Source organism: Choristoneura fumiferana, chromosome 20 (assembly GCF_025370935.1).
Source record: "Choristoneura fumiferana chromosome 20, NRCan_CFum_1, whole genome shotgun sequence".
In the NCBI taxonomy this organism is placed as follows: Eukaryota; Metazoa; Arthropoda; class Insecta; order Lepidoptera; family Tortricidae; genus Choristoneura; species Choristoneura fumiferana.
In genome coordinates this window covers 15,625,646-15,640,001 of record NC_133491.1, presented here as the reverse complement: position 1 = coordinate 15,640,001, position 14,356 = coordinate 15,625,646, and the positions used below count along the sequence as shown (strand labels likewise).

Sequence of the window (14,356 nt, the reverse complement as noted above, 5' to 3'; positions counted from 1 at the left end):
TCGCAACTAATCAAGAAAATAAAAATATTAATCAGTACATAGTACATCAGTATAGTTTTGTCTCTTGGACATAGTTTTTAGGCTCGTCGTCGTGTCGTACCTACCTATCTGCTAATGGTTAAGAAGTATTCGTATTTCAATTACATCCCACACATTTGATACTTACCTTATAATTTTAAACATTACATTTGAATTTTACATTGCATTGGTTTTCTAACTGTACATAATGCCGTAATTTTTTATTGTTAAATAAATAAATAATTATGATTTGTCGTAATGATCCGAGTCATATTGATATATAAACCTCCTTACTAGTGCTGGCCTAAATTATTGTCGATGCCTTTTTATGTCTACTGTCAAGTTGTCATATGTATCTTTCTCAATATCGTATGTCTGATTCAAGCTAATTAAAACCAAATATCTATTGGTTTGTCTTTTACTATGCTACAATTTAATTAGCTTAAAATATGCCCGACTCAGATACGAAACTCTGCCCCAATATGGCAAGGTACTTACGACCCGAGAAGTTTGATGTGGATCCCACCACGACTGAAGCGGACCTAAAGTGGACCCATTGGAAATACACCTTTAACAATTTCATACTCGAAGAGATCCCTGACGGTACCGATTCTTTGAAGCTTAAACTTTTAATGAATCATTTGTCAGCACACATCTTTCCACACGTTCGTGATTCTTCCACCTATGACGATGCCCTGAAAGTACTCGATAAAATGTACCTCAAGCCAAAAAACATAATACTGGCTCGCCACTTACTGGCTACGCGTAAGCAGAAGTCTGACGAATCTATTTCCGATTACGGGAGATCACTTAAACTCCTGGCCCATGATTGTAACTTCGAAGCTGTCACTGCTACAACGCATGAAGATGAAGCTATAAGAGGTGCTTTTATTTCGGGAATAATGTCACTAAGAATCCGGGAAAGATTGCTTCAAGAACGTTCTCTCACTTTAGATCAAGCTCTCGATCAAGCTCTCACCTTAGAGACAGCAGAAAGAGACTCCCGGGCAATGACCAGCGGGGCAAACGATGTAAACCTAAACGCCCTGCCAGGAGCATCGCTATCAAAACGCACAACTAGAAACTCCCAAAATCTCCGAAGAGCTTCGGAAGAGCCAACTAAATGGCGTTGTTTCTATTGCGGGGGAAATACGTCACACCGAAGACTAAAATGTCCGGCTTTCAACGCCCAGTGCCAGCTTTGCTCTAGAAAAGGTCATTTTGCTAATGTATGCAGATCTATAAATGCTACCAATAACGCCGTTGCCGCTGAAGAATCTGCTGTGGACTCTGATGATTCTGAAGTGGCTGCTAATGCCATCTCAGCTGCCTCTCCATCGTCCCTATCAAAAGCCACTATACCCGTAACTCTGAACAACTATCACGCCGACGCTTTAATCGATACGGGTAGTTCGGTAAGCTTTATAGATGAGAAAATAGCGCGACTAATGCAGCTGAAACAGAAGCCTCACAAGCAGACTATCACGCTAGCATCTCAAAATAACGTATCTTTCGTAAGAAGTGTTTGTTTTGCAACTGTCACCATGAACAAATACTCGCACAAACATCGACCACTTCTCGTCGTCAGCAATCTTTGTGCCGATGTTATCATAGGCCATGACATACTTAAAGAACACTCTAGTCTCCAATTCAACTTTGGCGGACCCAAAGAACCTCTAATCTGCAATGTGATGCAAGCTTCGGTGCCTCCCGCCTCCATATTCACTAACCTATCTCCAAACATTAAACCAATCGCCGTGAAATCCAGACATTATAGCGAGCAAGACGAAAAATTCATCACCGAAGAAATCTCAAAACTGTTGGAAGATGGTGTGATAGAACCAAGCGTCTCTCCCTGGCGTGCGCAGGTCTTGGTAGCAGGAGGAGGGGCACATCGGAAAAGACTCGTAATCGACTACTCCTTGACTATAAACAAGTTTACAGAATTGGACGCATACCCCTTACCTCATATCGAAACAATCGTGTCTAAAGTTGCAAAATATAATGTTTTCAGTCAGATAGACTTGAAGAGCGCGTACCATCAGGTGCCAATTAAAATAGCGAGAAACCGTACACGGCATTTGAAGCTGCGGGGAAACTCTATCAATTCACGAGAATCCCCTTTGGGGTTACTAACGGAGTTGCAGCATTCCAGCGTACGCTCGAATTCATTATAGAAAAAGAAAAATTAAAAGGGACATTTACTTACCTCGACGATGTCACTGTATGCGGAAAAGATAAAAGCGATCATGATCAGAATCTACTTAATTTTCAAGCTGCTGCAAAAAAGTATAACCTAACATTAAATGATCAAAAATGTAAATTTTGTCAGGATACCGTAAGTTTGCTGGGCTATACTATTAAGAATAACACGATCGAGCCGGACAAAGAACGACTCCAACCGCTCCTTCAGCTACCAGTACCAACCAACACTGCTGAACTGAAACGAGCTCTAGGGCTGTTTGCCCACTATGCGAAATGGGTGAAGGACTTTTCGAGTAAACTACAGCCTTTGACAAATGTAAGCAGCTTCCCGTTAACTGAAAGTGCTGTTGCCCAGTTTGAGCAATTAAAATCAGACATTAGTAAAGCTTCACTGGTAGCGATTGACGGAGATGAAATGCTGACCGTAGAAACTGACGCGTCAGAGTATGCGATAGCTGCTACACTTTCTCAAAAAGGTCGACCTGTCGCATTTTTCTCCAGGACACTATCGAATGCTGAACGTAAACACCCATCGGTCGAGAAAGAAGCATATGCCATTGTGGAAAGCCTAAGAAAATGGCGCCATTTTCTGATGGGAAAACATTTTATGTTATTAACTGACCAACAATCTGTGTGTTATATGTTCAACCAAAACACTCAAGCAAAATTAAAAATGAAAAAATACAACGCTGGCGTCTCGAGCTCTCCTGTTTTAAATATGATATCATCTATCGACCCGGCTCCCAAAATACTGCTGCAGATGCGCTATCTAGAGTTTGCGCACTAATGAATGATAACAAATTGTATGAGTTACATGCTCTACTATGTCACCCTGGTATAACGAGGATGTACCATTGGGTACGCTCAAAGAACCTACCTTACTCCATAGATGATATAAAGACTATGACGACCTCTTGTAGAGTGTGTGCTGAAATAAAACCCCGCTTCTTGGCGACAAAAGGACAGCTAATAAAAGCACTGGCCCCCTTTGAAAGGCTGAATATGGATTTTAAAGGACCCCTTCCTTCAAATTCGGGAAATAAGTATTTACTCACCATAATTGACGAGTACAGCCGATTCCCATGGGCTTATCCTTGTAAAGACATGACGTCTGCGACAATCATCAAATGTTTACGAGACCTTTTTAGTACATTTGGGCAACCGCTGTACGTCCATAGCGACAGAGGGAGCTCATTTATGTCTGAGGAACTGAAAACTTTTTTAAGAGCTAACGGAATTGCCTCTTCTCGAACTACTCCTTACAATCCACGGGGTAATGGCCAAGTAGAACGTTTAAATGGAACTTTATGGCGTGCAGTACAACTCAGTTTACGTTCCAACAACATGGCAGTAGAATACTGGGAACGAGTTTTGAAAAACGCCCTCCACTCTATCCGTTCGCTCATCTGCACGTCCATCAATGCTACTCCTCACGAGAGACTGTTTAATTACCCGCGGAGGTCGCCTAATGGAGAATCTATGCCTACATGGCTAGTGCCAGGACCAGTTCTCGTAAAGAACAATGTTCGCTCGAAAAACGATCCCTTAGTGGAGGAAGCTGAACTCTTGGACTATAACCCACACTATTCGATAATTCGAAGGTCGAATGGCACGGAGAGCACAGTGTCCAATAGACATTTAGCCCCACTTCCGAATGATTCTCGCTCTTCGATCGACCTTCAAGAAGAATCATTTGAAGATGCTTCCGATTCTTTGGTAAATCCGGATAGCCCTGTTTCAGATCATAATGCAAATGAATCAAGACAAGAAACATCTGCCCTTGAAAGACCCAAGAGGAATCGACGGCTACCTTCTCGCCTACATGACTTTCTGGTAGGAGATGAAAACATAGACGGGGAGAATGATATATAAACCTCCTTACTAGTGCTGGCCTAAATTATTGTCGATGCCTTTTTATGTCTACTGTCAAGTTGTCATATGTATCTTTCTCAATATCGTATGTCGGATTCAAGCTAATTAAAACCAAATATCTATTGGTTTGTCTTTTACTATGCTACACATAACCCTAATAAATACCATCAATACACATGCACATATTTTTTTTATACAATATATGTTATAAATTAATTTGCTTCGTCATCAATAATAATGCTAGATATTTTGAGTGTATAGTATAGTTGCCGGTCAGAGCATTAGTAATAGACAGAAAAATTGGCTATACACACTAATTATATTTCACCTGTATAAGTTAGTGGAAGCTTCTGGCTAAATTAAACTTTGTTTCAGGTTCAGCTTTGGAGTTGCCCAGTGTGGAATATTTACATGCACAGCCTTCTACAAGTGGTGCGCAGTGTAAAACGGACAAGACATATTTGACAATAGGCAAGAAATTGTAAGAAAGTTGTCTAGGTAACATAGGTCATTGACCTGCAATATGACAAAAATTGGATTGTGCGTACCAATTTTATTTTATCTTGCATTAGTTAGTGTAAGCTACTGGCTAAATTTAACTTTGTTTCAGGTTCAGCTTTGGAGTTGCCCAGTGTGGAATATTTACATGCACAGCCTTCCACAGGTGCTGTGCAGTGCAAAACGGACAATAAATACTACAATACAATACTTGTGTAACGTGAAACTGTATTTACCTATGTAAAGAAAAACAGATCCATGACATGGAAATAAATTATTATTAAGAAAAACAACTTTTTTTTCTTTAATTCGGATCATTTAATTAATAAAAAGCGCACCACTACGTGCCGTTTTTTGACAATATATCGATAAAAAAGCACAACACTATGCTGTTACAATATCGATAATATCGACTGTTCCTAACAACAACTACTTGTCATGTGACTTTTTCAGCCCTGTTTAGTCTGTGCAGTTCGTTTCTTGATATTGGCACCAAAAAGACACTGAATTCATACTACAATCGTGGTATTGTTTTTGTATGAACCGACACCAACCAACGACCAACCAAGAAACGTCAGACAGAAACAAGATGTTTGAAGTGCGGCGGGAGAAGTATGCGGTTCTATTTTCCCCGTCACTCTATGCCTAGGCTTTGTTTGTTGTATGAGAGTAAACCTGTGCATGTTGTGACTGTGTCGAAATATCGGAAACTCATTAAAGTTAATCGCGGTGCATTTGTCTAAAAATATGTATCTTTTTTAAATTGTAAGGTGTCTTAATTTTTTTTGCATCGGTTTTTAATTTTTATTTTATATTGTTTCAGTGACAGTGCCATTAGAAGATGTGATGCGGAAAGAACAAGTGCGCAAAAATACTGAAATAGACCCGTTTTACCCCCGTAGGGTATAAAACGGAGATTTAGGTTTCAGCCGTAGCTTGAACTACATTGAGATTACCCCTTCGATATTCGTTGTTTTTTCCTTATCTGTGGTAATGTTAGAGCGAGACACACTGTTCTTTTTATACCTGTCTCTTTCTCTCAAGCTCGGGCAGCGCGCGGTGGAAGCCATTTTGTTTTCCAGTACTCACCTTAAGCCGGCAAGGCAATTAAGGGGTGGTTCAAGCTACGGCTGAAACCTAAATCTCCGTTTTATACCCTACGGGGGTAAAACGGGTCTATTTAGGTGTTCGAGCCTACGCTTGAACCACATTGAGACGTGTTTACTATCTGCCGGCGCTGCCCAAGCGTACTGTGAGAAAAACAAGGGTTTCCGTTTAACTGCAATTTATGCAAAGAAACAATTTTAAATTCGTTATATTTATTTTCCATTCAACTAATAACATGCTATAATCTCTTTCCCCTTAATCTCTTAATGTTAATATCACAATATTCATTGAGATCAAGTTTATTTTCTGAACACAATAATCAAATGACATTAAATTTCCCTGAATCACCTTGTTAATCACCTTGATATTAAAATTAGTGTAATAGATAATAATTTTCCTCAGGTAGGGCTAAACATTTCACATAACAAATTTGAGCTTGATTTGCTACCAATTCGAACTTCCTGGAAGTAATGATTAATGAAAGTGTTTCTTGATTTCCAATTTCCCCTGGCCAGTACTTCGTCTATATTATAACGATTGCTCGTCCAATTGCTCGTTGCCACTACGGCCCTGAAGCTTCCCGCCGATGCTGAAATACCCGCTTCTTTAAAAAGCGTCCTTATCCAGCCCGCAATTACTGTTCTAGAAGCATTTTTAGCGGTTCCTCTTGTAGTGATAAACAGATTTAAGAGGTTGCTTGGTCTTCGTCTTTCAGCTGATACGTAAATGAGTTTCTTGACCCAATACACTAAATCTAAGCGCCTTTCAGAGCGCTCCGAAGTGCATTTCAGTAACCAGCCCGACTGCCTGTAAGAAGAGGAGTCTGTTTTGGATCCAAACTTTGGCCAAAACACAATTCTTCCTGGCTTCTCTTCAAATGCCCCATTTTCCAAAGATAAAAGCGTTAGATCGTGGACTCTTCTGCCCGTAGCTAGTAGCAGCAAAACGCAAGTATGCCTCGCCACTGCGAAGAGACTACTTTCATCTACGTCGTATCTCTTTAGGAAACTCAATAAATCTTCTATGCACCATGTTATGCATCTTTTGACCGGCGGATCCCCTGCAATTATACCTTTCAAAATTCTCTTAATTAGTGGGTGACCCGATAGTTCTTTTGCCTGGAGAGGGTTGCTGAAGTTAGCTACTACCGACTTATGCAAAGCGATTGTTCTTGCTCTCAGGTTAAGCACTGTGTGGAGATAACATAAATAATCGGCTAGATGTCGGGCGCTGGGATTATTCACCGATGTGTTTGTAGTTTTAGCCCAGTCACACCACCTTTTCCAAATCGGCCTATATGTCTTGAGCGTAGATTTTCTCCACGAACACTCTAGCAGGTCAATTTTTTCTTGAGGCCATCCGCTTACTTGTTCTGCCCAGCCTGAACCATCCAAACCCCCAATCTCAGGTTTTCTACTCCTGGGGGAGGCAAGTCTGTGCGGAGATCCTTTAGGTGATCCTTCAGATTCGGAATTTGGAAAGGGGGACCTTGAGCCAACCGGCAAAGTTCCGGTTCCCAGAAAGCGTTGTCCCAAAGTGGCGTCACTAGAAGAAATCGACCCTTGGCTTTCTGCAGGTGACTGAGGACTCGCGGTATGATCGCTGGCGGAGGAAAAATCCACCCTAGGTCGTAGCACCATGTCCTGCTGAATGCATCCGTAAATAGGCTGTCCTTGTCGGTTGCATCTTCGCTGACGTACAGGGGAACTACTGCTGATCTTTTCGAGGCGAATAAATCTATTTGTGGTTTTCCAAACTTTTGAAATATCTTCGCTAGAATCCGGCGACTGAGGTGCCATTCGGGCAGCGCTTTCTGTCTGGACAGTCCGTCCGCTATCCCATTGTAAGCCCCAGGAATGTGCCGGGCAGTTAGGTGACATTTCATGCGTTGGCAAAGTACCAATATCTTCTCCGCCGCTTCTAGCAACTTCAGGGACTTGGTGCCCCCCTGCTTCTCGATATAAGCGACCGTTGTGCGGTTGTCCGACTGGAGCATGATTGTTTTGCCTTGTAGCTCGGATCCTAAACGACTCAGTACTTCGTACACTGTCCAGAGCTCTTTTACATTGCTGTGCCAATTCTTCTGTGATGGTGTCCATCTTCCCCACATGTGACGCCCGTTCACAATCGCTCCCCAGCCCCCTTCCGCAGCATCCGTAGTTATGAAAATTGACGGGTCCGCATGATGAATTGCGGTGCTTTTGTGAGCGTTCTCCCACCACCATATTAGTCTTGGTATTATAACTTCTGGTATCCTGAATTTCGTGTGTGGATCTCTCCTCGAGAGGTGGCGAAGGGCTCTCTGCAGGAAGCGACAATGTAAGCGTCCTAGGGGTATTACAGCTGCTGCAAATTCCAGCTTGCCTAAGAAGACTTTCGCATCGTGCCAACTCCAAAGCCTTTCCTCTAGAAGCTTGGATATACACTTCCGTAGCTGGGTCACTTTCACTCCTGACAGGCTTTTCGCATTGATTTCTGAATCCCACGTGATCCCCAAGTATTCTAGATTCATCGACGCCTTTTTCGATGTTTTTTCGGGATTTATATGCCAGCCCAGGTTTCGGAGAAATGTCAGGGCACATTGTACCTGTCGCTCGAGGACTACAGAGTTCTCGTGCATGAAGAGGAAGTCGTCTAGATAGACAATTACCCGTAAGCCCTTCCGTCTTAGTTGTTGTGCTATCCAGTTCGTGATCATCGCGAACGCCGAGGGGGCGCTCGCTAGGCCAAAGGGTAGACACGTCATCTCGTACACGTGACCTTGATATGCCATCGAGAGGAAGCGACGATGACTTGGATGTATTGGGATGTGAAAATACGCTTGTGAAATGTCCACTTTCATCATGAAGTCTTTTATTCTTAGATGACGAGGTATTTGCAAATGGTTCACCAGGTGAAATTTTGGTGTAAGCACGTATTCGTTCAGCCTCTTTAGGTTGAATATTGGCCTGTAAGTATTGTCTGATTTCTTCCTTAGAAAGAAGGTTGATAGAAAGCCCCTTGCTTGGAGACTTTTCCTGAGGGCACCCGATTCCAGAAGATTTCTTATCTCGAGGTCCATCTGGGGAGAGGCTGGAGTTGTGAACCTGAAAGAGTTCTTCCTCAATCCTTCCAATGGCGGTTTTTTCCCAAATGGTATTCTGTATCCCTTGATGATCTTCTGAATGCTGGTCGGTGCCCCCTCCCACTGTCTCGCATATTTTGCGAGACGACCTGCTTGAAAAACGTCATTTCCGGGCTGCCCACTTCTTTTCCTGCGGAGCAGTGAAATAGGGCTTAGCTGGTTTTCTTGAGGAGGAACTTCCTTCCTTTTTTGGTCTTTGGCCACTTTTTCCCTGTGTTGGGTCGCGGTCGCGATATTGTTGAGTGGGTTGGCGAAATGGACGAGCCGGTGGCCGATTCTCTTTCGTGGCCAGCTTCGTACTCGCCGATGTTGCCCGTTTCGCGGGAAAAATTTTGTGTAAGCCACCTTGCTCTTTAACTACGTCCGTTAGCATTTTCTCCTCAAACAGATGTGTTTCAGAGGGCGGAATTTCATGAATGATCTGTTTGATTACCTTGTTGCGTGGAGTGAATACTTTCCGCCTCAGCCTTATCACTTCTGTCCTTTTCCCGCATACGTATTGCAGGAGATCGGTGGAGTTCTTTTTGAATTTTGATTCCGGGCCCAGATATTCCTTTTTAACTTTCTTCCTCACGTCCTTAGGAAGACTCGCCAGAATTTCCTCGAAGATTAATCTTTGCTGTATAAGACCGTTTGTGATTGCCCCCAGGGTGCCATCGAAGGACTCTAACGTTTCAGCAAATTTCCATTTTGGAGCGACTCCTGCTAAAACGGTGTTTGTCTTCAGGGCACAAAAGGCTGGTGTCGCCTGAAAAAGTTTCCCGGTCTCTCCATATCTTAAATTAGCCCATCCTGACTGACCTAGTCTTTGGCATTCGATACCATACTTGAGTGCCTTAGGGTCAGCCTTTCTAATTTTAGGCTCTTGCTCTGTAGTCTTAGGCATAAAGTCATAGGTATCGTCATCCTCCGACGATTCGCTTTCATGTACTGGCGAATTCTTTTCTGATACGAAACTTTCCCTCGGTTCATCAGAGACCATGCTGTCCGCAAAGGAAGAATCTAAATCCATTGCCACGTTATTCTGCTTCTGTCCCTTTAATGCTTTGATCTCTTCTTGCTGTTCCACTTGCGCTGCGCAAAACTTATTCATCAGCGCCATCTGTTGGCTAAGAATAGACGCCAATAGATGACCACTGCTGTCCTGAGATAGTGGAGTAGGAGTAGTAGGACGTGGCGTAGCCTGGATATTCGTCGACTTCGAATTAGGGGTTGCCGAACTCTGAGAGCCCCCTGCCTCTGGTGACTTTGGAGAATCTGTACGGAGTTCAGACGTCACACTTGACCTCTTTGTCAGTTTTGGGCGTACCGTTTTAACTGCATTCATAAAAGCATCATAATCTGGCTCGTGTATTTGTGCCATTATTGAATGTGGCGCATATAATAGGGCTCTTCCTAAGGGCCACTTCATTAAAGAGGCTCTAATGGCCCTATAACGCCTCTCCGAAAGAGAGGTGGCTCCCGGGTCGAAAGCCCGTGCTAAATCCGATGTCGGTACAGCAAACCTCATTTTTGAATCCACTTTGTCTGGTATATCTTGACCCCCAAACAGCTCATCCATGGTATAGTGTATCACTTTCCAGTCTCGCCAGTTCTGGGGGAAATTCTCGTCTAGCGACCTCAGAATACTCCGTAAAGCACTCTCCTCTCGTTCCGGTACCGGCGAGTCCGCCAGGTACCCCATTGTGGTCGCAGTTGGCATGATCTGAAATGCATAATGATGTTTTGGAACGAGGCCCAAGTGTGACATTTTTTGGAACGCACCTCATGTACCATAGACTATATTCGAGGCGACAACGACCACGTGTGCGTGTGCATCTGTATCCCTTAGTAGTCTGTGGTCAAACCGCAGACGACAATCGAGACGACACCGTCGTACGACTCTACTCTGTTATATTTTTACGTCGTCGACAGCGGGATACGACGACATGTCGTCAGTAACATGTCATTATGTCGACCATTGAGGCGACCCTTGGTGCGACGTCGACACAATGGCCTTTGTCGTCTTATGGGTACGACAAAATGTCGTCAGTCATTGTCGTATGACAACTGTGCGTCAAAGTATTTTGAGGCGACATTTGGTGCGACGTCGACACGTGGTCTTTGTCGTCTTATGGACTCAACTCTACGAGTTGTAGTATAGGCAAAATCGCCTTAAGCTGGTCCGAAAGGAGCCGAGCATGATGGTTTTCCCGACCCGAAGTACAGCGCTTCGTACAGGTATTTGAGATTGAACCCAACCTACGCGGGCGCTATAGTGTACAACATCATGGAATTTGAGATTTAGTTCTACTCACGTTGTTCTATCATAAAGCCCAGAAGGGTTGTATCTAGTTGCATTCGGGTCCTTCGGTAAACCAAAGATTATATTTGTAACACTGTAGATGTCTGCACGTAACGAATATCGAAAGCGTACTGGAAAACAAAATGGCTTCCACCGCGCGCTGCCCGAGCTTGAGAGAAAGAGACAGGTATAAAAAGAACAGTGTGTCTCGCTCTAACATTACCACAGATAAGGAAAAAACAACGAATATCGAAGGGGTAATCTCAATGTGGTTCAAGCGTAGGCTCGAACACCTAAATAAATATTTAATATAATTTGGAAAATTGTTTTTATTGCAAAATTTATAAAACTTACCGTTAGACGAAAGTAGGTGGTACAAATGAACCATTTCCATTTCAGTGAACATGCAAGGATATGAAGTATCGACAAAAAGCGCAAACTTTCGATCGAACTTGAGTGATGGTCAAAATGTCTTTCACATACGCGTTTTAACAGTTGAAACTTGGTTACTGCCCGCAAAAAAGGGCTAGTCGGTACTAGCAACGACATCCAAACATACGTAAATAGTCGTTTTTGGGCATGCAAAATAGTTTGTTAGTGGCACTTGTTGAATTACAATCAACAACACACTTGAATTTTGCCATGTTGGAAATCACTGGAATATCACTCGCACGCGCACTACCGCAAGTTATTGTGTTGTTAAACAGAGGAGGATGGCTAATCATGGAACTAGAACTCGACCAAAACGGGAGGAGAACGCAAGAGTTATACCGTTGTTGAGTTATGTTTAAAAACAATGACGAGTCAAGGACATGACAGCAAAGATGGCGGCGGTCCACAGATTGTAATAAATCATACAAATGGCAGCGTTACAACGTCGTGAATGAAACTAAACTGTCAGGCCCCTTGTAGTAGCCTTACAGGTGTTGCCGCGTTGCGCCATAGAAATAAAGTAAGTTGGAGATTCTTTTAAAAACGACCGCTTACGCTTACCTTGCTGAAATGGCACGTCTTCTGTTTGAAATTGATTTCATGTCAACGTCAAGTCAGTCAATTCATTTCATTCAAATGTCAACAGGATTTCGCGCTGTCATCGTTCATCCACCATTACGTCTCTATATTTCGGTTTTTTAGATTTTTTTAAACGTACAACGGCAAAACCTACTAGACACTGGCAAAATTATCCTCCAATGGACAACAAATGTCAACAAAATTATTAATTATCTATTCTGTGTCAATGACAAAATGTAAATATCTGCTGTGTTGGTTGGTGACCGAATGACCGATCTTACTTACATACACGGGAAATAAAATTAGTATGATAGGTACTATGATTACTAATTTCTGAATTTATTTGAACGTCGTTAACAGTATACTACTTCGTTCCTAGAAAAATATTTCTACTTACCAACATGTTTAGTATCTACTGCTCAACTGCTATTTCTAGATTGCAAGTAATAAGATCATTAAGGTTACTTCATCGAAGAGAACACGAAACTTTTCGCAAAACTCTTTAGTTTTAGGAATAGAAACTTCTTGCGACGATACTGGTTGTGCTGTAGTTAATGGTGCTGGTGATTTACTAGGAGAATCCTTATTTTCTCAAAATGTAAGACATCTAAGGTATGGTGGCATAAACCCTACAATTGCTCACGAATTACATCGCGACAACATTGGGAAGGCTGTAGAAGAAGCATTGGAAAAGCTGCTATAAAAATTAGTAACATAGACGCTATAGCCGTAACTGTGAAACCTGGTTTACACAATAGCCTGGAAGTAGGAGTGAGATATGCAAAGCACCTATCAAGATTACATAATAAAACAATAATACCAATACATCATATGGAGGCACATGCTCTAGTCGCTAGGATGTATTACAACATACCTTTCCCCTTCCTAGCTTTGTTAGTATCTGGGGGCAACAGCCTTTTAGCTGCTGTTAGAGATGTTGATGACTTCCTGTTACTTGGGGACACCTTAGACAATGCTCCTGGGGAGTAATGGACAAAGTAGCTCGTCGCATGAAGCTGAGAGATCTGCCTGAATACTCCCAAACAGCTGGGGGCAGGGCTATGAATTAGCAGCAAAAAATGCAATAAACCCGACATGTTTGAGTTTCCATTACCTTAGTTAAACTCAGGGATTGTAGTTTCAGCTTCAGCGGTCTGAAGGATTATGTAGAAAGGAAATTGAAAGAGAAAGAAATTGAACATAAAATAATAGGTGATGGCATTATTCCAGAAATTAATAACCTATGTGCAGGATTTTTACATGGTGTTGCAGAGCACATAGCACACAAACAGAGAGAGCAGCTTTGTTCTGTGAATTTAAGAAAATTATCACATCCAGCAAGAACATAGTGGTATCAGGTGGTGTGGCTTGCAATGATTATATATTGAATCAATCAAGGTCATTGGTGACAAAAGGGGATATAAAGTCTATCGGCCACCACCAAGAGTTTGTACAGATAATGGCATAATGATAGCCTGGAATGGATTAGAGAAACTGAAGAAACAGCCCAATGTAAATATTAAATGATGTTCAAGTGGATGCCTATGCTAAACTAGGAAAGGACATTAGAAATGAAGTCAAAGATGCTAATTTTACAAGTGAGAGTTACTAGGATAAAAAGAGAAATGGCAGCTACTTAACATTATAGCAATTTATGTACATGCCATAGCTGTAGGGCTGTTAGCAATTTTGTCACCATCTAATTTTGTTCTGGACCATTTTCTGTAATACTTGTTCTGTAATATTGTAGTATATTTCCAGTCATAACTAAATGATAATTGCAGCACAGCGGGGTAAAGTTGTGATTTGTTGTTCAGAACATCAAAATTAAATGTTAATAGATAAATTTTATTGTAAATAAAAATCGTTTTTTTTAACTGGCTTTTAATAAATTAAAACTAATCACTTGCTGTTATATTGATTATTAATCATCATGCATGTTTTCCAGTGGTTCCATTGAATCTACTTTGGCGCCGCTGTTGTAAATCTGTAAAACAATTGCAATATATAAGTTAAAAAAAAATGGACACTGGCTTTAGTTGAGCACACACTGGTAATATTAATACTTCTGACACTCTTATCCAGGCGATGTTATATTAGTTGCCTAGTTCTAATTTCAAATTTTGTTAATGATTGATCACAATCCAAAACATTTTTTGGTTTTATTACAATAATAAAGCATTTATCAGCAAAACATTCTTACAAATACATGGTTATCTGATTGGACAGGACAATTT

At 41.8% G+C, this 14,356-nt stretch overlaps 1 protein-coding gene and 1 pseudogene across 1 annotated transcript; one reads left to right on the top strand and one right to left on the bottom strand.

Annotated features, from left to right (window-relative positions):
* Positions 1-6,332: 6,332 nt before the first annotated feature.
* Positions 6,333-10,574, bottom strand: LOC141439040 (uncharacterized). The gene is made up of 2 exons (XM_074103151.1): positions 9,170-10,574; positions 6,333-9,103 (listed from the first exon to the last, which is right to left on the bottom strand). Exons 1-2 carry the CDS (start codon positions 10,572-10,574, stop codon positions 8,928-8,930), a joined length of 1,581 nt encoding a protein of 526 aa, XP_073959252.1. The 3' UTR covers positions 6,333-8,927.
* Positions 10,575-11,251: 677 nt separating this feature from the next.
* Positions 11,252-13,731, top strand: LOC141439438 (tRNA N6-adenosine threonylcarbamoyltransferase, mitochondrial pseudogene; annotated as a pseudogene).
* Positions 13,732-14,356: the final 625 nt, after the last annotated feature.

What these genes read in the sequence shown, in the direction of transcription:
- LOC141439040 (XM_074103151.1), bottom strand. Translation starts at nt 10,574, where the DNA reads ATGTCACACTTGGGCCTCGTTCCAAAACATCATTATGCATTTCAGATC. An exon ending in GGACGTAGTTAAAGAGCAAG is followed by an intron (nt 9,104 to 9,169) that starts GTGGCTTACACA and finishes TGGCCACGAAAG; the next exon opens with AGAATCGGCCACCGGCTCGT.